Source organism: Saccostrea cucullata, unplaced genomic scaffold, assembly GCF_032062105.1.
Source record: "Saccostrea cucullata isolate Sc308-1 unplaced genomic scaffold, CSIRO_AGI_Scuc_v1 ctg11150, whole genome shotgun sequence".
In the NCBI taxonomy this organism is placed as follows: Eukaryota; Metazoa; Mollusca; class Bivalvia; order Ostreida; family Ostreidae; genus Saccostrea; species Saccostrea cuccullata.
In genome coordinates this window covers 77,723-100,057 of record NW_026918947.1, presented here as the reverse complement: position 1 = coordinate 100,057, position 22,335 = coordinate 77,723, and the positions used below count along the sequence as shown (strand labels likewise).

At 31.2% G+C, this 22,335-nt stretch overlaps 2 protein-coding genes across 4 annotated transcripts; both read right to left on the bottom strand.

The window, feature by feature from the left end:
• Window positions 1-606: 606 nt before the first annotated feature.
• On the bottom strand, window positions 607-9,499 carry LOC134276159 (uncharacterized). 3 transcript variants are annotated; one of them, XM_062758432.1, is made up of 15 exons: window positions 9,314-9,497; window positions 8,609-8,731; window positions 8,353-8,466; window positions 7,918-7,995; window positions 6,181-6,305; window positions 5,995-6,081; window positions 5,383-5,475; window positions 4,943-5,056; window positions 3,610-3,826; window positions 3,275-3,418; window positions 1,695-1,780; window positions 1,534-1,604; window positions 1,256-1,341; window positions 877-1,171; window positions 607-696 (listed from the first exon to the last, which is right to left on the bottom strand). In XM_062758432.1, the coding sequence occupies exons 1-15, from the start codon at window positions 9,378-9,380 to the stop codon at window positions 612-614; spliced, it is 1,785 nt and encodes a 594-aa protein (XP_062614416.1). In that variant the 5' UTR covers window positions 9,381-9,497; the 3' UTR covers window positions 607-611. The 3 variants fall into 3 exon arrangements, 2 of the variants coding, with proteins under 2 accessions (XP_062614416.1, XP_062614423.1); XM_062758439.1 differs by lacking the exon at window positions 7,918-7,995 and having other exon boundaries at window positions 9,314-9,499; XR_009993986.1 differs by lacking the exon at window positions 607-696 and having other exon boundaries at window positions 1,060-1,171; window positions 1,256-1,324; window positions 9,314-9,496.
• A 2,193-nt stretch (window positions 9,500-11,692) lies between these two features.
• LOC134276174 (uncharacterized) lies at window positions 11,693-22,210 on the bottom strand. Its single transcript, XM_062758454.1, has 15 exons — window positions 22,004-22,210; window positions 21,774-21,896; window positions 20,880-20,990; window positions 20,490-20,567; window positions 19,786-19,910; window positions 18,923-19,009; window positions 17,766-17,858; window positions 17,466-17,579; window positions 17,092-17,305; window positions 14,463-14,618; window positions 13,269-13,348; window positions 12,919-12,989; window positions 12,306-12,415; window positions 11,909-12,205; window positions 11,693-11,716 (listed from the first exon to the last, which is right to left on the bottom strand). The coding sequence occupies exons 1-14, from the start codon at window positions 22,068-22,070 to the stop codon at window positions 12,078-12,080; spliced, it is 1,557 nt and encodes a 518-aa protein (XP_062614438.1). The 5' UTR covers window positions 22,071-22,210; the 3' UTR covers window positions 11,693-11,716; window positions 11,909-12,077.
• Window positions 22,211-22,335: the final 125 nt, after the last annotated feature.

Genomic DNA, 22,335 nt, shown 5'->3' with positions numbered 1-22,335 from the left:
GAACAAAAGTTACACTGAATTTTATAACAGACTCTTGCATATTTGTTTTTTTTAACCTAGATAGCTTAAACACATTCCAAAATGTAAGCTCCCAAGTGATCAATATATTGGATACTCTGATTTTCTCAGAAATCATGACGCAAACATGCCAAAAGATATAATTTTTCTTACTGGGATCATTCATTGATGTCAATATAGTTATATTATTCTTTTTTCTCCTGGCCAGTACTTTTTCAGAGATGAGTTAAAATAGAATCCAAGGGTGTTTTGTCCTACCTTAAGACTCGTTTGTTTTTAAAGATTTTGTTCTTTAACCCATTCAGTATTGAGTCAACTCTTTCGATTTCATAGACTTGTATTAAGCTATTCAAACAGTATGATAATGTAATGCCCTGTCTGTCTTTAATACTTTAAGTTTTCATCATGAAGGTCACTGCAATAAAGTTTTAAAAATCTGCTGCTAGAAAGTTCATTTTCCTTTTCAAAATTTTCCCCTTATTTTTAGTGTTTGCTATTCCTTGTCTTTGTTGTCAATTTCTTGACAAGACGGATGTTATTATTTTATTTTCAGAAAAACCTTTTAAGCAAACAAACATAAGAAAGTGACTTCGTTATTCATTCTTTATTAATTTAATGTCTGTCGTTTCTCTGTTCTCAAGGTTGATTTGAATTCTCTTGGCCATAACCACCCTGAAACTAAAAGGAATATACATACAAATTTTATTATGCATATATTATTGTTTGTTATATAAAAAAAAAACAATTGTCAAGACGACTAAAATGTTGAATGCTAAGTGAATCACATTTAGAATTGAAATTTTTTTCTGAATACTTTCTTTACGTTTACAAATGATGAACTGATCTGAACAGTCTTACTTTGTTCCATTTAAGGAAACAATTACAGTTGACTTTGACTGTCTTTTAAAACATTCATTAATTCTTTGATTTATTTTCCTTGGATACGGAATCCATTTTCCGCTGAATTCTCTCCACATCCATTGGTCAGTTAATACGGCTGTCTCATTTAATCCGTCCACCTCTAAGTCTGACAGAGAATCAGGAACTTTGTCATTTTTAAAATAATGACCTTTGATAGTCTTTAAATGAAATGAAGAAGTTAAGCTGTCCTCAAAGCTTGGTCTGTCACTATTCTTTCCCATTTTTAGAAAACCTGAAAAATTTATTTGTAAAAGATAATTGTGTATTTAAATAATTAAATCAATACTAATTAGGCCTATTATATATTTGATTTTACTTTTTGGTTCGGTTGGATGGTTATCAGAAGCGGCAGTTGTCATTTGTAATTCATGCGGTTGAATTCCATCTGATGAAAAAGAGTCACTATGAAAATATGAAATCAAAATCAGTCAGTCAAAGTTTGGTAAATGAATAAACAATACTTTCTGTACTATGCTTTCTGGACAATTAACTTCAATATGCAAGGAACAAATTACAAAACATGTTTTATGTGTACTTCCACATATCATAAGAGATCCATTTTAAACTTAACATTTTCTGAAAAAAAATTCTTACGAAATATTTAGATCAAACTTCCCGAGGTGACCAAATCTGTAGTCGCCTTTTTCGCCGTTTGGCCATCGCACCTTTTAAAGAACGAAGACAACATTCTGTTTTGTTTTGAACTTTGGTTTCAGAGTAAAGTGGAATTTTTGTCGATATAGAGATAGACTCACATAAACCCTTCCTGATTTTCTGACTCTGTAAACGGATCCAATACTACCCTCACCGCCATCTTGATCTCCCCATTCCCAGTCAGGACCTAGGAAGAAGAACAATTTCATGATACTAAAAAAACCTTACGTAAAGAACAGAAGTGTATCAGTCAACTATGTACAAAACTTCTTTACAAACTTTAGTTATAAGTACAAAATAATTCAAATACTATTAAATGGCCAGCCATACAGCAGTATTGATAAATTTAGATTCTACTATATATATATTTGTTTTTTAATTTTTTTTTTTTTGATTATTGATAAAGGTTCTGTAAGCAGTTAGTTCACAACTACTACCCCAGCTCCAACATGGTTTGATTGATTGATATTGTTTAACGCCGAGTTAACAATATTTCATACATATATTTTTATGTAGCTCCAATATAAGCTCCAATGTGAGAAAAATGATGCGAAAATGCATTTCTTGGCTGTAAAAATTCGTTGATTTCATTCAGGGGTATAGAATAAAATTGCGTTAACTTTAAAAATACCAACTTTATAGAGAATCCCCAAATATCAGTCAAACCGAAACATATGAGAATGTGCAAAATGACATAATGTAACGAAAATTCTGTGAAAGAATTTTGTTTATTCGAATAAAAGGAGTTAGAGATTAAAAATGGACAGGCAATATTAATCATGAAATGACAAGGCCATGATTTGATAATTGATTATACTGACAGGAAAAAAAATGCAAAATATCACTTTATATTAAAGATTCATGTTAATTTCGATTCTGTGAAAAGAGCCGTCCAAACTTCCTTAAAATATTTTAAAAATTACAAAGGAAGGCATACTATTTATGAGAAATCTAAAATTTCAATCTGATCGAAACCTTCAAGTAGAAAAGCCCAAGGCAACAATGTAGTTATAAATGATTATTCAAAAGTCATGAAAATTTTATTATGCCCAGAGAAGTTGCAAATAAGGCATGGCTTTCCTTATAAGCGGTAAGAGTGGGCACTGACAGCGGTAAGAGTGGGAGTTATGGAATCTGGATAGGGACATGCAGTTCACAATCAAACCATTGAGCATCGACATAAAGGTCAATTGCGCAATAACGATGTAGCGGTGGTGCGATGGCGATGATGCTATGGCGCAATAATGCGATCACGATGGTGCGATAGCACTATGGAGCGAAAGTATATATCGCTTCACCGTAATCGCACCATATCAAAATATTCATCGCACTATCGTGTCATCGCTATCGCACCATCGCGTCATCGCCTCATAGAACTATCGCATTATCATCGCATTGTCGCGCCATCGCATCATCGTAATCGCGCTATCGCTCCAACGCCTCATCGCTATCCAACCATAGCTTCATCGTCATCGCATTATCGCATTATCGTACTATCGACCCAAGCCTCGATGGAGCGATGATGCGATAGTGAACACCATACTGAGTTGACTATATGCATGTACCATAATGCATTTTTTCCTATAATTGTTAAAACATCTTGAACAGGAAATATATGACACAGTTTTTGGAAATCGGAAACACTGTAAAGGGTGTACTTTTTGAATTCATATTGCTTTACCTCTGGTGACTAAACATCCGGGTGCAATTAGTTCAGTATCAAGGATCCTAAGTTCAGTGCAGACAATGACATCATATACATTTCTAGCAACATCATAATGATAGTAATTCTTTTCACCTGCATCCCACTCAACCATTAATCGACCTTCAATAAAAAGTCACATACAAGCACATCTTTTAATGAATGTTCATGTAATAAAACACAAAGAGTAATTGTTTTCTGCTTGGCATGCAGATGATTAAAACTCGTTTTGGTTTAAATTTATAAAGGTTTCATAAAGGGATGTGCTTGATTCTTCCCCAACGATAAAATTTATGATTCCTATATATAGCTACCATCCAAAGAATGCCCAATGACTGTGCCAGGACCATTGCTATCTTGGTTCCCCCAGTGCCAATGTGGTCCTCTTTTAACCCTTGTACCCAGACAAGGTAAAAGGGGATTTCTCTCGTGATAAAAAGCATCTTCATTTTCATCTTCTTCAATCTCAGCGACGATCTCCTCTACTGAGACGAAGGCAGACCTTTTCTTGCAAATATCTACGATATCCTCCTGGAAACCATAGATTATTCTGTAATCTTTTAATCATATCTTTTAAATTTGCAATTCTATACAAAGATAAAATTATTCAAGCATTGTTTCTGATTAATTGATTGATTGTATGTTGCTTTACGTCCGATTAGAGATTTTTTCACTCATGCAGAGGCATGCGGTTTCTGCTTTCAAAGTTGTTTTATTTTAAAACAATTCGGCTTGAACACATGATATGAAGAATCTTTTAAACTGTTATATTTTATATCGTCCTGGAAATCAGAGATTATTCTTTATTTTTTTTAATCATACCATTCAAATTTGCAAATCAGTACAAAAGATAAAATTATTGAAGCCATGTTTCGGATTAATTGATTGATTGTATACATGAAGTTTGACGTCCCATTCGAGATTTTTTCACCCATGCAGAGGCATGAAGTTTCTGCTTTCAATTTTTTTTAAAAATACAAATTCGGGTTGAACACATGATATGAAGAATCGTTTAAACTGTTATATTTTATTTGGTTTGGATAAGAATTATTATTGATATTGATTTCAAGACTTCCTCGACAGCACGTCGATTAACCCAAATGGACTAAAATGGAACCCAAATGAACCCAATGGAAACAGAAATGGGCCCAAATGGAATATTACTAATTTAAAATAATAATAATAAAAAAAAAAATGAACTTACAGTTACGAGTGTTGTTTTCAAATAATTATTGATTTCTAATATTGCATTTTGAGACATGAATTATTTTCGATAGTATGCTATAGATATATCAGCAAAATTAAGGGGGAGACATGGCCTCTTGACCCCCCCCCCCCCAACACAACACAACTACTCCGTTCCTACGACCAAGAAAACTATATACTTCAGTTTTGTATTCAATTATGTGCAAAATTTATTACAAATAGAAAAAAAATCGTATTTTTAAAATACAATTTAAGAAAAAAAATAATATCAAAATATCCCCTTTTGTAAAGTTCATTATTTTAATTAATAAGTAGCAACTATAGAATACGATAATATAATATATATCATATTCCATTTGGGTCCATTTGATTTTCCATTTGGGTCCATTTTGGGTTCCAATTGGGCCCATTTGGGTCGTCGGTAATCTTATTTCCAGTTACCTTATCCAGTTCAGATAACATCATGTCTGGTGAAGAGGAAGTCAAGAGAGTGAGTATAGTTTCTCTATCCTCATCTCCATCCTTCAAAGATGTTGATATTAATGCCGCAGTTCTCTGAAAATCGAGTTTCAAATTAAGATAAAAATGTATACACTATTTCATTTACTTCTTATGAACACAGCGTTATCATTGCAATCAATAAACTAGTTAAGACCAGATTTTAAATAGATTTTTGTATAAATGATTCCATAGGAAATATAGACACATCAACCAAAGAAAGAACATAGAATACGTACTTTAAATCCTTTAATTGATGACCAATAGAATGATGTATTTCCTTATTCATTAATGCAGTTAATCAAGCTTACGAGGGATATTTATTTCTGCAATGTCGCGAAAAATTTAATTGAAATTTCATTTTAAAGATAGAAAATTATTACCATATTCTTGGTATATTTTCCGAGTTGTCCAGCCTCATGGGGATAAATGACTTTTCCTCCTTTTGAACAAGCAGATATAAACTCTAAAAAGGACTGTAACAATGCTTCAAATGAATAATCTATGCAAGTCCTTTATTGTTTTAAACCTGATGCTTTTTTTCAAATAAAGTTTTTAGTATGTAAAATTATTTATCTTATATATGCTTCAAATGAATAATGTATGCAAGTCCTTTATCGTTTTAAACCTGATGCTTTTTTCAAGTTTTTAGTATGTAAAATTATCTATCTTATGTTTACTCCTTGGCATCGTTAATATCGGGCATATGACTATAATCTGATTCGTTTATGCTTTAATCTGATAAGATCACCCAATTCTTTGAATTAATATGATGATCCATAAAAGATCAAGTAATACACTTCTTACGAAAAAGGTGAATTTCAACGTCAAATACGTACAGCTACAGATGTAGATGTTCAGTTTGGTTTTAGAACTCTTACTGCAAATGCTATTTAACAATTTTATACAATTTATAAAACACTACTTTTGAAAGCCCTTAAATTAAAATTATTATATCAATTTCACATATTATAGGTAAAATTTTGAATAAATACCAAATCTGGTTTATTTCCAACAGGTATACAAAATATTGGATGAACTCTTCCAACGTCTTTGGTTAGCTGGTGCAAGTTACCTTTCTCCTGTAATACAACGTATTTTTACAAAGTTTAGAATACTCTGAATACTAGGTATTTTAAACAGAACTATTTTACATGTCTTTTACAAATTTTACATTTTACCTCATTTCGCTCGTAGATAAATGAATCATCTTCATCATTCATACATGTAAAATCTGTAGGCCTTCCGTCCGAAAATAAAATGATTCTTGGGCGTACGTGAAAATTACCAATTCTTGCCGTATGACCTGAAAGAAATATTTTCAATGAGTCAAATATATATAATTGATTCAAAAATGCTACTTTCAGAAAAAAACAAGGTCATACTCAAATACTTCTGTAAACCTAGTTTCCGCTGTATAAGTTATAAAATATTTGGAAAAAAATTATACATACAGTATACAAGATAGTATTTTCACATGAGACCCGGTGCTTGTGAAAAAGGGGTTTCATATATCGTATGTCGAAACAATTACCCACCCGAGAGCTTGAAATAAAAGATACAACTTCTCTTTCATATGCAGCACCTTCAACTCCTGTGTAAGGGGTTTATATTTCTCAGTTGATTCCATACGAAAGAACATACTCTGAGCTAGTATAATATCTAAAGTGAAGGTAAATTATTCTTGACAAACAAGTTGATGAAACAGGAATATCAGCAGCCTTATTTAAAGTTATTATTTCGTAAGTTTTAAAGTCAATAAAATGACCCATGTCTGCAAATACAATTTATCTTAGAATAATCGGTGGATGACATTTTTCATACTAATAGTTAAGTCATAATTTACACAGAGAATGTCGACGGATTTTTCCGCTACTAGTATTTCCCGATCATGTCAGGGAGCACACGATGGGTGTGACCGGTCAGCAGAAGCTCACTCCTCCATGGCAACTGAACCCACCTGTGATGTTATAGAGGTCCTTGTTTGCTATGCTCCAATTTGATAATGTTTAATGAACTTTTGAGTTGAATACACATCTTTATTTTCATACAGTGGTAAGTGGATGGATAATTCAATTCATGTTCCTGATTTAAGAAGTAAAATTATGTTGTATTTTTAACTGTTTTATGTTTTTTTCTTAGCAAAACTTTGTAATTTATTGGTTAAATAAATGACCATACCAATTCTTTAACATTTTGTTGTGTTTTCCCGTGTCAAACTCTAGCAGTAATACAGAAATGATTCATGTTCCTGGTTTTTGAAGAAAAGTTAACAAAGTTCATAGTTTTTATGTTTTGATAATAATGTATGAAGTTCTATTTTGGAAACCATTAACGACTATAATCTTCACTGTACTTATGAATTCGGTTTCCTAAAATAGTAAACCCTCAGCACTTTCCAAATTATATTACCGTATATCAGGTTTTTTCCGCGTCATGTTTTTTCCGCGAATCAGAACTAAGTATATTAAATTTACGTGAATCAAATTTTCACTATTTCAAAGTCCCATTGATTATATTAATAACAATTGTTTAAGCCTTTAAGCTTGAGTTACTTCTTACGGGTATGTTCACCTAGCTTCGTCAATTGGTAACCCACCTCTGATATCATGAAGGTCCATGTTTGCTCTTCTCCAATTTGAAATTGTTTAATGAACTTTTGAGTTAAATACAGTACTATTCGTTATCTAAATACTTTTTCCTATTAGCTAAGTGAATAAAAAATTCAATTTATATTTCTGATTTCAGAAGTAAACAAAGTTGGATGTTGATATACGGTATATGAAATTATACTTTTTATAAACATATTCTTAAAATAAGCACAAGGAGAAACATTGTATTGCTATGAAAATGCTTACTATTCTCAGTATTTTCGATACTGTGATTATCGAAAACAAATAAACATCAACAAAATTTACCTGCACCATTTTTCGTGGCCCCAAACGACAAGAAAAATGCAGCGACAAGAGGGGACAATCCTCCAAATTCTAATCCATCTAAGAATGAATATTATTCTAATTTATCAGTCATGTGATAAAAGAAAAGCTACATCAAAATTCCCATGTATCATTAATTCATGTCAGCATGTTCACTTAAAGATTTTGATTATCAACATTTGTTAGAAATATGCTATAGGCAATTGACGGTACATATTTTTATAAAAAGATAACCCCGTAACTCATAAATCCCTCTCGTGTATTATACGGTTTGTTTTTCTTAAGAAAAAAATGGTCAACTGCCTGTGAATGGCTGTTTTCAAAGAAATTATGTAAGAAAAGAAAAAGACTTTTCACAGAGGTAAGAAAATAAAAAAACTTTAAAAAATATGTTTTATCTAAGGGTCTACTAAATACCTAAAGAACGTTTGATATCCATGTATCTATTAGAATAGTAATAATGATATCTTGTGTTTCGTCCACAAGAGATGACAGCCACATTCTCGTCGATATCGAGATGGTTTGCATATTCTAGAACAAAACAAATACACAGATTCAATCCATTTATTAAGGAGTACAGAGAGCCGGGCTCATTTATAGAGAAGACTTTTTTCATAAATCAGACATGCAAATGAAATGAGCGCTCAGAAATATAAAAAAATTAATTTCATACCGTCAAGGATTTGACTAAATATGCTCTTCATTTGACTAAATCCTTCCTCGCCTATGCTAGAAGAGGTATCCAGGATGAAGACATTACATGGCCCCCTTCCTTGCTGATATCGTGAAGCACAATCTTAAATGACAGTACAAAAATAGCTATACATGTAGTCAAATAAAGTTAGATTTTGATTGGACTATTCGTTTTAGATTGCCTAAAAGGTATACCCCATGAAAAAGTCATTAAGGATGTCAACTGTACATGTAATATTGCGTTGAATGTGAAAAACAGTTATAACAGATTATATTTTTAACCAAAAAATGCATAAATGATCTTTATTGTTTAAAGATTAAAAATTACAGGTATTTTGATTGATTGATTAATTGTATGTTGTTTGACGTCAAATGATATTCTTGAGTTTATTTGTGATGCACTAGAAGGGTTAACTGAAATTTCTCCCTTCCGACCTTTAAAGGCAAACTAATGTATATAAGTAAGGGAACTTGTTTTGACTGAAATACTTTCTTTTAATGTTTATCTTATAAATGTATCTATTAAAGCTTATTTATAAACAAATACAAAATTGCATTTCTAACTTTATCTTTTTGCACAGATAGAGCTTATTAATTACAAAACGCATTTGTATTTCATTGGACAAAATGGATATAAAATCATTGAAAACAAATTTAAAAAAAATAATGATATTTATAAACTTACTTTTCTCTGCATCCACACTTGCTTGTGCAAGCCATGCTTCCTGTGCTTTTTTGAATCCAAACTCCATTCAGTTACATAATATGTAAGTCCTTTTTAGAATGTTAGAAAAAATTATCTTATCAATTTGTTTTATACAAGACAACTGCTAATCATAATTAAAATAAAAACCTAACAAATGAAATTTAAAAAAAGAAAATCAAATTTCGATAACATTATTTACCCCTTTTTAATCTGAACTCTTCTTAGACCTAAAATAATTGAGAAAGCATCATTTGACTATTTTTGACAATGTTCTTCCTTATTTTTTATTTCCTCCTATTACATCAATGTTGGATAAATGTGTTCGGTAAAATTGCAGGATATTGCTTATTATATATGTATAATTATACACTTCTCCCATAAAATCAGATTTTCATGAATATATCATTATTTATCATTAAAGGACACTTATAATAAACGGATAAAATTACTTGTTTATGCATATGATCGGCTATACAGATGTTAATTTGCAAAATGAGATGTTACTTTTTATTGACTGTTGAATGCTTAAAATAATGTCTTGTTTGTACTTATTCTAAAATTTGCATTTGCAGTTGCAAAAAAAGCTGTTGTGTAGTTTCATTAATTATGCTGTAAATAACGCCCCTTGTTTGCAAATACTACCACATCAATTTGTATTCCCTAGAAAATGCAGAAACTTGTGAAAAATATTTTCACATACTCAGTACTTATTTTATCGCATAACTGGACACATCAAAATGCTATGATATGCGGAAGTGTTTACACCTGCTCAACAAAGCTTGTTTGGAAATTTTGTCTATGCATAATCAGTGCTTAGTGTCGCTTAATTTAACATGTGGTGATGAAATGGGAATTCACTGAACGAGGACAATCTCATATTTATTTCATCTAATTTTGTTCTTTGTAATTTTGACAATATTTTCTCCATTTAAACTGTTAGATTTCACCAGGACTATGTTTTTGTCATTAATTACCCTTACTCATATTCTTTACAATATTTATCAGTTTTATCAGTGTTCGTTTAAACTTTTCAACCCTTTTATTTCCAAAACAGAGTAAGTATCATATCTGTCAATCTACAGGCAAATATTAAAACCGTTTACAGTGGTTTATCATCACTGCTTAATAACCCTGATACAGCGTTTTGTTTGGTATGTGGTGGCTCTTTGGGAGAAAAATTATCTAGAGAGCATTTCAATAACAGAAAATTAAAAATTATTTAAACACATGTATGTTGAATATATTGATCTTCTTTCAATCTCAAATGTCGTTTTACACTGTCTTTACACTGCAAACACTTTTAGTTTAATATGTTAATCAAGTACAATATTTTTCTTATCCTTTAAGGTAGAACCTACGTCGGAAAAGTCTTTGTCACAAGATTTTCAAACTTTTCAAATTGATAAATTAGTACTTGCTTATCAATCAGTTAAAAGCTTAATATATGTTTCCTTGTTTTAAAATCTAGTACACCCTGTGAAACTTTGTATTGTAATGTTATTTTTAGGCACACAAAAATACCTCTTCAAATATTGTCGTTTATAGACTTATTAACTGAAAAATATTAAGCAATATTTCTCAAGAATAATTTTTCTTTTATTCAATTGACATAAAAAATAAGTCCACATTTAACAAAAAAAATTGGGAAATGAACTTCATCTTTTTAGTAAATTTTCCACCCTACACTTGTAAATATTTTTCAGAAGTCTTTGTCACAATCTTTAATATTTAATTTTAATCTGTAATCTTCAATCTTTAATATGATGAAGAACATGCCCAAATGATTACAAAAAGTGATAAAAATATATACCTTTCGCCTCTAACTAATGAAAGATAGGATATTTACCGATGCTAATATTCTTGACCTTTTTGCACGTACACAAATTTTAAAAAATTATTATTTTTGATTATTAAATGACTGTATTTATTATTTTTTTAATCAAACATCAAATGTCAAATAATTATGAAAAGGAATGCACTCATTTAATTATAGTCTTTACACAAAAAATGTACACACGACAGTTTTGATTTACATACATTTAAATAAAGTACAATATTTTACTTTTCTTATTTTTGCCCTTAAAATGTCATTGCAGTTATTAAAATTATAGTTTTTATCACAAGATAGATTTGTCAACTTAATTAAAGTCAAGATCTAGTAAATGAAAGGTGCCTACAATACGTTTCTTCAATTCCAGAAATATATTGTCATTAAGCATTATAACCAAAAAAAAAATTAATATATAAATTGAATATTATTTCATGATTTTAAATTAATTTTAATTTCATCAGTTTTTTCCTTTCCATTGAAGCTGTAAATTACAAGAGAAAGTGAAACTGAATCTTGTTCGTTATACTTTCCTCTCTAAAAGCACTCTGTATCTGCAAAAAAAGAGAATATTTTTGATTAATTTTCTGTTTAAATCTTTAAAGAAATCATTCAATGAACGCTGGATCAAATTATCCAGAGTCCATTGTTTTTGTAAATATAGTCTTGATAGTGAAGTTCAATTAGATTAATGAATCAAAAAGTCAATACTTTATTATTTGTTCAACTATAAATTTTCATCTTACAAATGTCCTTTAAGTGAGATCACAACTGTGGACTTAGGATTTCTTTTGTAACATTTCATAATTTTATCATTAATTTTCCTGGGATAATGATTCCAGTTTCCATCTTGATCTTTCCATAACCAGTGATCACAATCATCGGACAGTGCTTCGTCATTGGGACAATCTGCATCTATATCTGATTCATCCATCGAGTCATTCTTAAAATATTTGCCTTTTGGTGTTTTAAGTAACAGAACTTCGCAAGCCTTTTCTTAGTCTTCAGTCTTCCTCTGTTTTTCGTACTTACTGAATTCTGAGCTTAAAATTGAAAATGACATTCAAAATCAGAAATCTACAATTTGAGTGATGCCAAAAATGTACATGTAAAATAAGAATCAAATTGTTTTTAGACATATACCTTCAGAGGAAGAATTGCAATAAACGTACTGCAATGTATTCGGAAGTTTAGAGGCAGCACATGTTCTTTGTTCTTGTAAATATCTGCGTACCTCCAGTGAGAAAGGGTCACTTAAAAAGAAATATAAGAGTAATAAAATACATTTCAGCATACCAGAAAGGTTTAATATCTGGTACTTTAAATGGGCTTGGACACAGATTTGAAGTTAATATATATTTTTTTTTCAATATAATATCATGACTAAATGTATCGTTTTTTATGGTGCTAGAGTATTTTTGAAGTCAAAATATTATAAAGGCGTGTTTTGAAACTTTTCTCTGAAAATTATATTATCTATAAGTTTTGGGATATGTTTGATTGTTCAAAATTCTCACATTTGCTGGAAGAAAAATTCATTTTAAATATACTTACATACAGTAAAAATTTTGTTGTGTATGAATGAAATCGAAGGAATTGTATCCAAAGCTATTTATGGTGATGTAAATCTCAGTTTTATAAACAATAAGAATTAAATGGATTGTTACATACATGCTTATACACTGTAGGTGTATATATATATCATATATTTTCAAACATATTTTATAATCCTTGAATGTTTAATAGCCATATTAACCATAAAGTTAATTCAAACTCCCCCTCTGCTCCGTATTTATAGCTGCCTCTACTGCCGTTGGACCAGTTAACCTGTTGCAATAAGATAAAACGCTTTTTTCAGTTGTTTGAAAATGAAGTCGAAATGAAACATATGAAGAGCACGATTTTACAAGCTCAAAAGTCCACTAAACAATACAAAAATCGAAGCAGAGCAAACACGGACCTCTATAACATCAGAGGTTGGACCAGGTGCTGTGGGGGAGTAGGCTTTCCCTGTTGACGGTCACATCCACCGTGTGCTCCTTGTTATGATCGAAAATTAAGGAAACGATGCAAAATTTCAAACTAATAAAAATGTGAATTTCTTACTTGAACAACTCCATTTGGATTTACTTTATACACTGCACCAATTTTTCCGATTCCACCATCTTGATCGTCGGAATACCAGCCTATACAATAACTTATCATAGATAATTATGTTTTTCAAGATATTCTAATAAGACTAATCTTGTCATGAATATAGAAAATTTACGGAGAAAAGAAAGTGTTCTTGGTTATGTTTTTATCAATCCTTGTCAAGTAAACTCAAAGAACAATATACACAATAGATTCATAACATTATCTTACTCTGTACATCAATTATTGCTATTTCAAAATATCGAAATAGACATTTAAAACTACCTACATTTTTGAAAGTATAAGTAGTTAAATTAAAATTCATCCGAAAACTGATCAGGAATTACTTAAAGGTGTGTTTTGTAAAAAAAAAAAAAAATCCATAAATATTATTTGCGACTTAATTTAAAAAAAAAATGTTCTCTTTAATTATCCAAATTGTTATACGGATGTAACAAATTACTGGCCATCGGGAACTGAGTTGGCTTCCGTTGTACAATCAATTGACAATGATATATTTTTTGGCTGACAGAATATTGAATGGCTACAGAGATAATAACACCTCCTATTGTACATGTACTTTGAACACATCCAAAATTTGCAGTTTAAAAATTTATCATTGAGAGAGTTCAAAATATTTTTTTCATGTTAACTACCCTTAATGCTATTTTAACTGTGTACTAACGTTTCCAGTGCATTATATATACACCTAAAAGCAGAACACATGAAGCTGGTAAATAGTTTTCCCGATTTTTGACTTTTTAAATATTCTGCGATGACCCAATATTTGTGAAATTAGTGGATACCCTTCTTCCACGAAAATACTTTCTCTACAAATTAATATGCAATCAGTTCCAAGTACTTTTCCTTTGGTTTGCATTGTAGCAAAATGTAGTGAAATTACATGTACGTCCCAACTAACCAGTAAAATTAAAGCAATCCACAAAAATTGTTCCCAAGGACATTTGATGCATCCACAGTATTTGAATTTCAACCTGTGAATTTTATTGGGTTTCTTTTTTTATGGGGGAGGGGGGATTAGAAAATCTAGAGAAGAACCTATCGATTTATGATTTGCATACTGTCTTGTATAATTAACCATAAATCAAATTAAAGTCATTTACGTACATGCATGATATCTTGAAGCTCGTTTTAAAATTTATATACCTCTTTGTACCAAACATCCGACAGCAATAAGCTCATTATTTAGAATCCGTGGTTCTGTGCAAACAACAACATCATATTTATCCTTCAGAACAGTATTTGTTCCATATCTGTATCCATCTGCGGTGCCTGCATCCCAGCGCACTATCAACCATCCAGCTTTTGTTATAAAAATGCAAGCATTTAATTTCTTCCCCAGTGAAATATTAAACAACATACTTTGATTAACTATGAAATATATTTCTAAGTTATGGAAAATTTAAATAAGCATTCCTGTATATCGATTATAATTATTTAAATCAAAATTTCTCAAAAAGAAATTGCATAATTTATAGACATGAACATATAATGATGATGTTACAACAAATCGTTTCTTTACACGGAGACGAGTTGAATTTTAACCTGCAAGTAAATAAATTATCTTTAAACATGACCAAAAACATGCACAGACCGCAACTCTTTGATTTGCATCAAACTCATACAGGAAGAATATGATTATAATACAATTTACATTAATTTCCAGTTTGATTGATAATTCTGATAAAGCTTGTGTGTGACACTGAAGGTAGTCAACTTTTCATAAGACTTTCAGTGGCGGATTTAAGGGGGGGGCGCACCCGGCGCGCGCCCCCCTAAAATTGTCAAAGTTAGTGTAAATCAAATATGTCTACTTGGTAGAACTCATTTTTATCCTTCAAAATCTCTAGAATCCAGGAGCTTCCGGGGGCTTCGCCCCCTGGGCCCCCACCAGGGCTTTGGTAGACCTCATTTTAACCCTTCAAAATCTCTAGAATCCAGGAGCTTCCGGGGGCTTCGCCCCCTGGGCCCCCACCAGGGCTTTGCCCTGGACCCACTGGGGGCCTCACGGCGGCCCCCAGACCCCTTGGCTTATTTTGGCGCCCCCCCCCCTAACTCCAAATCCTGGATCCGCGCCTGACTTTTTATTTATTCATGAAAAATATATTTTGAAATATACACTTTTCCCTATATATAATCATTAACAAGAGTACTATGGGTCATAACACTAAACAAGTCTCTATGGTCTCGCTTTTTTAAAAATCCTTTCCCTTATTTTCCCGTGTTTGTTAATTTAATCACCTTTAGAATAATTTTAAATAAAACGAATATACAGCTCAACGCACTTTTTATACCCACATGGTTTTTCGCACAAATTAAGGTCACATTGTTATAATGTAAATTGTGTAACGTAACAATAAAATATATTTTAAAAGTGATTTATAACTTAATTTTGATCTTATTCCATTATTTTAAATACAATTCACACATAACAGTCGGTAGGATTTTTATATGTTCTTGGATAATAGATTTGGCACTTCCCAAATGATTTTTTCATGGTTTCTCGTCAAATGCAGCCGTCTCTGTATCCGTTCATTTTAAAACATACTTTTTACCTTGCCTAAATACAGAAACCGTAATCATAAAAGTAAAAGAATTTTATTTTCAATAGTAATAATTGACTTATTTTTCGGCGCTGCATTTCCACAAAACCGAGACAAGTACGGAAAATGTGCAAAGTACTTTGAAAAATACTCATCTAAAAGAAGTCAATTTGAACATTTCAACTAAATAGTATCAAAGAAAACTCGATTAATTAATTTGTAAATACCTATGGTAGAATCATACACATGTTACATCATACAACTTATGATCACATTACCTTTTAAAACATCGAGTTTTAAAACTTGAGATGATGATTTTAGAGAAAATGCACCTTTAACATGAAATATTTGAAAATATAAGGATTATGTCTCGCACTGGGGCTCGATAATTCTAAGTTTTATTGCAAGAAAAATGTGATCTAAATTTGTGCGAAAAACCATATGAGTTCAAAAAGTTCTTTGAGCTGTATAAATTGTTCGATATTATAAATATCAATATGAAAAAGTAGATCCATCTTCTCTAGCCAAAGGTTTATGATACGCTACTCTTCTCGTGAACCCTTGGCATACGGTGTTTAAAAACATTGGGAATTTTTTTCTCAAGTTGTGATTGGAGTTGATCACAATGATCGACCAATCAGCAATTGTTTTTTTTTTTTGGTAAATGACGATATCTGCGTTCGAGACATCTTGACCCTTTAATCTCGGTAATGAAAAACGCAAGTAAACAACAATCCGTAGGATAACATGTCACTCTTTGAATAGCTACATGTATGGTGTCATCCAACATCTTCAAAATATGGGATTAAACATCTATATTGAAGTTTGCACTTTAAATAAGAAAAACACATAATTCAATACTTGCTTCTTATTCATTCTTTAAAAACCCTGATTAATTTTTTTTAAATACGCTTTTTTGTTTCTGGCGATGACGCAATATGTGCGTACCAGGTAGATTCGAGATCACGTGACGAAAACAAATCCCTTTATTTTGACTGCACCGTATGCCAAGGGTTTATGAGGAGAGAATAGCTTATCAGAAACCCTTGGCTATCGAAGATGAAATAGATCTTAAATTTTACCCTGTACTTCTGGAGACAATCATCCAAAGTAATTAGCTAACAAACGGACAGCCCTACAAACTGATGGACTGGAAGACAAAGTACAATCGACACATGATCACAAAAGCTCATTTCATCCTTTGGTTTAAATGGCTAAAAGGTTCAGCTTACCATCTTTTGAAGGCGCTATAACTGTACCAGGGCCATGCCGATCTTGGTTTTTCCACATCCAGTCTGGACCTCTTTTCACCCTACTTCCTAATGGAGGCATATTCGGATCCAGGTTTGGGGCATGCATTTCCATCTCATGATTGTCATTCTCTGCTTGGATCTCATCCATTGATATAAAGACCGATTTTAATGAACAGATATCGAATATATCTTCCTATAACAAATTAATATAAGGCTTTCTTTTGAGAATCTTAAACCTCAAGTTAGTTGTAAGAGTAACATAGGTAAAGAATAAAGAGGTTAGAATGATTCCCACAAATTTTCAAATGAACTGTATAACAAAGTAAAGACAAATATGTAAATTTTGTTAAAACCTTATCCATTTTAGTGAACTCCCTTTCAGGCATAACTTGAGACATCAGATCTTCAATTGCCCTCTTATCTAAGTTATCTAAAGTTGTTGAAAATGTAATTAATGCGGCAGCATTCTGAAATAGATAAGAATGATATTGCACTTAAAATATTTATCCAAGTAGAAACATCTAACTTTGTATTGTTAGTAGTGGCTTTTGCCATCAGATTGCTATTCTTAAAATCATTAAACGAAACAATCACTCAATAATCACATCATACATGTATATAAATATACATATAAATATTGAAGTTCGTTTTACCATATTTTCCGTGAGTTTTGCAAACTGTTTTGCCTGATGTGAAAGAATAATCTTTCCCCCTCTGGAATGAGCAGACATAAATTCTAAATTCGCCTGTCGAAATTCAAATATATATATATTTCAAATTTTGTACTTAAAAGATACACCAACAGTACGACATTTAACTCTGGACATGACATAGTCCAGACATTTTACTACCATTTCTCATTGTGATATAAAATTTTTTTATATCACTTATTGGGATTTCTTAGCAGTATCCCAGGGTCTTATGTTGAGCTCACAAACATGTCAACCTCTAAAGATATGGAGTTCTAAAACTCAGAATCCCATGGGAGAATGGTGGGATTTTCAGTCCCACCAACTGTCCCACCATTCTCCTATGGGAGAAAAAAATGTCAGTTGGGATATTTTCTCCCATTGGGATTTTTTCTCCCACAAATTTGATCAAATGGGATAAATCCCATGCATATTGACAATCAAACAATATCTCCAATACATTGTGAAACATGAAATATATCCGATACATTATGACAATGACAAATTTCTCATCATAATATATAGAAAATGTACCAAATATAACAATGTATATGAGAAAATAATTCATTGTCAATATCCGTTGGATTTTATCCCATTTGAACAAATTCATGGGAGAAAAAATCCTCTTGAAGAAAATATCCCATCTGACATTTTTTCTCCCATGGGAGAAGCGTGGGATAGTTGATGGGATTTTTCCCATGGGATTCTGAGTTTTAGGACTTCATATCTTAAGAAGTGGAAGTGTTTGTGAGTTCAACATACGATCCTGGAATACTGTTAAGAAATCCCACCAAGTGATATAAAAATATTTTAGATATCATAATTAGAAATGGTAGTAAAAAGTCTGGACTATGTCGTGTCCAGAGTTAAATGTCGTACTGTTCACTGCATCTTAATGCTAAAAAAAAGTATCACAAAAACTTCCTGTAGCATACATGTATTTTCCAGATCAATAAATTAAAACAGTCCAGATGTTTTGATTATATTCTTTATTTTAATTACATTCTTATTAAATCAAAAAATCTTCTCTAACTGGAATCATTTCAAATGTTCTATCATGATCATTGATTTGTTTTAAGATTGAAATTAATTGTATGAAAAATTGTACTAAACAATGATACCATGTCTGGATTATGACCAACGGGAATACAATAAATTGGATGAACCCGTCCGATATTTCGTGCCGTCTGATGCAAATGGTCTCTCACCTGGATGTATAATGCCAAATTATCTGTATCTGCATTTAAATAACTTAGCAAAATCATTAGTGATTAAATCATAATCCGCTTAAGTGTACATATTTAATTGGACACCGTGACACACAAGGGAAAAATTGACAAATGTAGAATTTGTGCATGACCTGTGTTAATTTTTGTTCAATTTCAAAAAGTATTAGGTTTCAGAAAATTACAGGTTTCAGAACCTAAAAATTCTATCTTTTTGGAGAAAAACAAAAGTAAAAATAATTTCAGTATGCCCCATAACGAAAATACTTCTTCCTCCCTATTGTACGCGTGCGCAGAAAAGTTGAAAAAGTTTCCATAGTTACCATGGTCTCATGTATCCAGGAATGAATGTAAGTAGACCAAAAATTTCGATACATTTTTTTAAAAAACGTTGTTAGAACATATTTCTCACCTCTGCATGCTCAAGTTGAATGTTGGTTACAAGTTTTAGCTAAAAATAAAAGTGGCGCGACCCTGACATACACGAAAACAACGAAACGATAGATACAACCTTTGTTTCTCCGGCACTTATATTGCGCATTTTTTTCTTGCAGTTTAAATGTCATATCCCAGTTCTATACTCATAATTTTCATAAGTCTTTCTCTGTAAGCTACAGATATTGTAAAAGAAACATGATTTTGACTCATTGTGTTACTTTCAGAAATTAAATAAAATCTGATCTGTTAATTGGGAAATAAGATGAATCCATTGATATTTTAGTCAAATTTATTTTAAAAATGTATAATTAAAATAAAACCTCAGCGGATCTTCGTATAAACCTGTCGCCTGTATCAATCATGGATGTAAAATCCGTAGGTCTACCAGCAGAAATAACAATGAGACGTGGATGTATATGAAAATGTCCCATCATTTTGGAATAACCTAAGCATGTATAATTAAGAATACATTTAAATATACCTTTATTTATACTGTTCTCTACGGAAGCCCAATAGTGCAAACCAAAATATAAATAAAGAAAAACGAAATTATTAAATAAAGAAAAACAAAAATAGTAAATAAAGAAAAACGAAATTATTGAATAAAAAAAACGAAATTGATATATAAAGAAAAACGAAATTATTAAATAAAGAAAAACGAAATGATTTATTTAATAATTTCGTTTTTCTTTATTTGATAGTTTTGTTTTTCTTTATTTGATAATTTTGTTTTTCTTTATTCAATAATTTCGTTTTTTCTTTATATATTAATTTAGTTTTTCTTTATCTAATAATTTCGTTTTTCTTTATTTATTTTTGGTTTGCACTATTGGGCTTCCGTAGTTCTCTTCAACACTAATCAAAAGAAAATAAAGAATTTGCAGTGTCGTTAATATTTCTTTGAAGTATAAAAAACATCTCCTTTATTTTTAATTTGTTTCAGTTAGAAAATCATTTAAATTTTAAAATTTTCAGAATAAAAAGAACCTAATTGTTATCATAAATTATGGAATATAAAACATACCTGCGCCGTTAAGAATAGCGCCTTCTGATAAAATAAAAGCTGCTGTAAGAGGACAGGGACCGCCATATTCAACATCATCTGAAAAAATGTTGATAATATTAAGCCTATAAAATTCATTTTTTTATAGATGATTTGCAAAAATTAACTTTAAACAAAAGCTCATGATTATCTCAACTAACATACCAAGGATCGAAATTATATCGGCTTTACGATAAAATGTCTAAAGACAGAAAAAAAAATCAGTCAAAAGAAGATGGTTGATTATTTTCTTTTATTTCGGGAATAAGTCAAGAAGTCTTATGGTAGTAGTTATGTAATGAATTAAAGGAAATCATGACCAAATGACATATTGTTAAAAAAATATTCTAGATGAATTTATTTGAGATTTACCGATGCAGCACTTCAATCTATTGTATTTATTGGAGTAGTGATGCTTAAATGTCGTTGTTCTACCGCAAATCACCACAGCTACATTTTCATCCATCCTTGATTTCGCATATTCTGAAATATCAATTTATATTTAAAAGAAATTTCTTATGTACATGTAGGCGACACATGTAGCATAACATATTTGATTGAAAGGAAATTGCTTATTTAGACTGGTGAGGTTTTCTAGTTTAAAAATTCCTGTTAATTTGTGAAAAAGGTTTTTGTTGTTCACCCAGATACCTGGCTTTTTTGTCTTAATTGATTAATCAAGAACTTGCTCTGAGAACAATCATTTTAAACTGATGCACGCTATTGACAGAAACGTTGATGATACAGAATTTTCTAGAACTTCATTTACTGTCAGAATTTCGTAAATTCTATGGTTGCTATAATGACATGATTAACAAATATAACATTGCATTAGATCGTATTTTTTAGACGTGTTTGACCTTTGATTTTTATAATATATGTGACTTCATAATGTTTCTTCATTTGTTGAACAATACATTTAGCTCACAACGAGTGTGATCGGTCAGAAGCGGGTGTTAATCCTTAGTACATTGTATCCACATGATACCAACTATTCCGAATATTTCTAAAGGGCTGCGTCTTATACCCTGTTCAAATTTTTTTTTATTGTTTGTAGATTCTTTTACATTGATCACTGTACATTTTTCATTGTCCATGCTTTGTCAAGAATCCACTTTTCATCAATCACCATAGGTGTAACAGGGTGGTTTTGAAGTTCACTCGTGTGATTGTCTCTCATGTTTATAGAACTAAAGTTCTTTTGTTCCAAAACATTGTATAAGGGACTATTGAATAAAAAAAAGAGCGAAATCATATCCTAAGTACCATCCATGATGGTGCAAAATGTCTCCTTCATTTGAATGAACCCTTCTTCTCCCACATTAGAGGACGTGTCTAGTATAAATATATTGCATGCCCCTCTCCCTTGTTGATACCTTCGTTCACGATCTACAACAAATAATTTCAGATAAACAAATGATTTCATTTAACGAATTCATCTTCTTCGTAAAGAAATAGGAAGAAGGATATGTTCATTTGATGTTTTTTAAACTTACTTTTTACCGCATCGATTAATGATTGCTGTCGCCAAAATTGCTGTGCATTCTCCAAGGCAAAATCCATGATGTAAAGGCATACACATTGAAACTCACGAGAAACACTTAAATATGTAATCTAATGACTTCTTCCCTATTCCTATCGTTTCCCATATACATACATTAAAGATGGCTTTCGATTGAGAGTCAACACATATACAAGGACGGATAATATGTTTTTCCGAAAGAACTTTAATATCATTTTTATCCTAATTTCCTGTTCCTCCATATTTTTGGAGGGAGGTTTAATGTCATTTTACTTTACATAATCTTACTAACCTATTTTTTAAAAA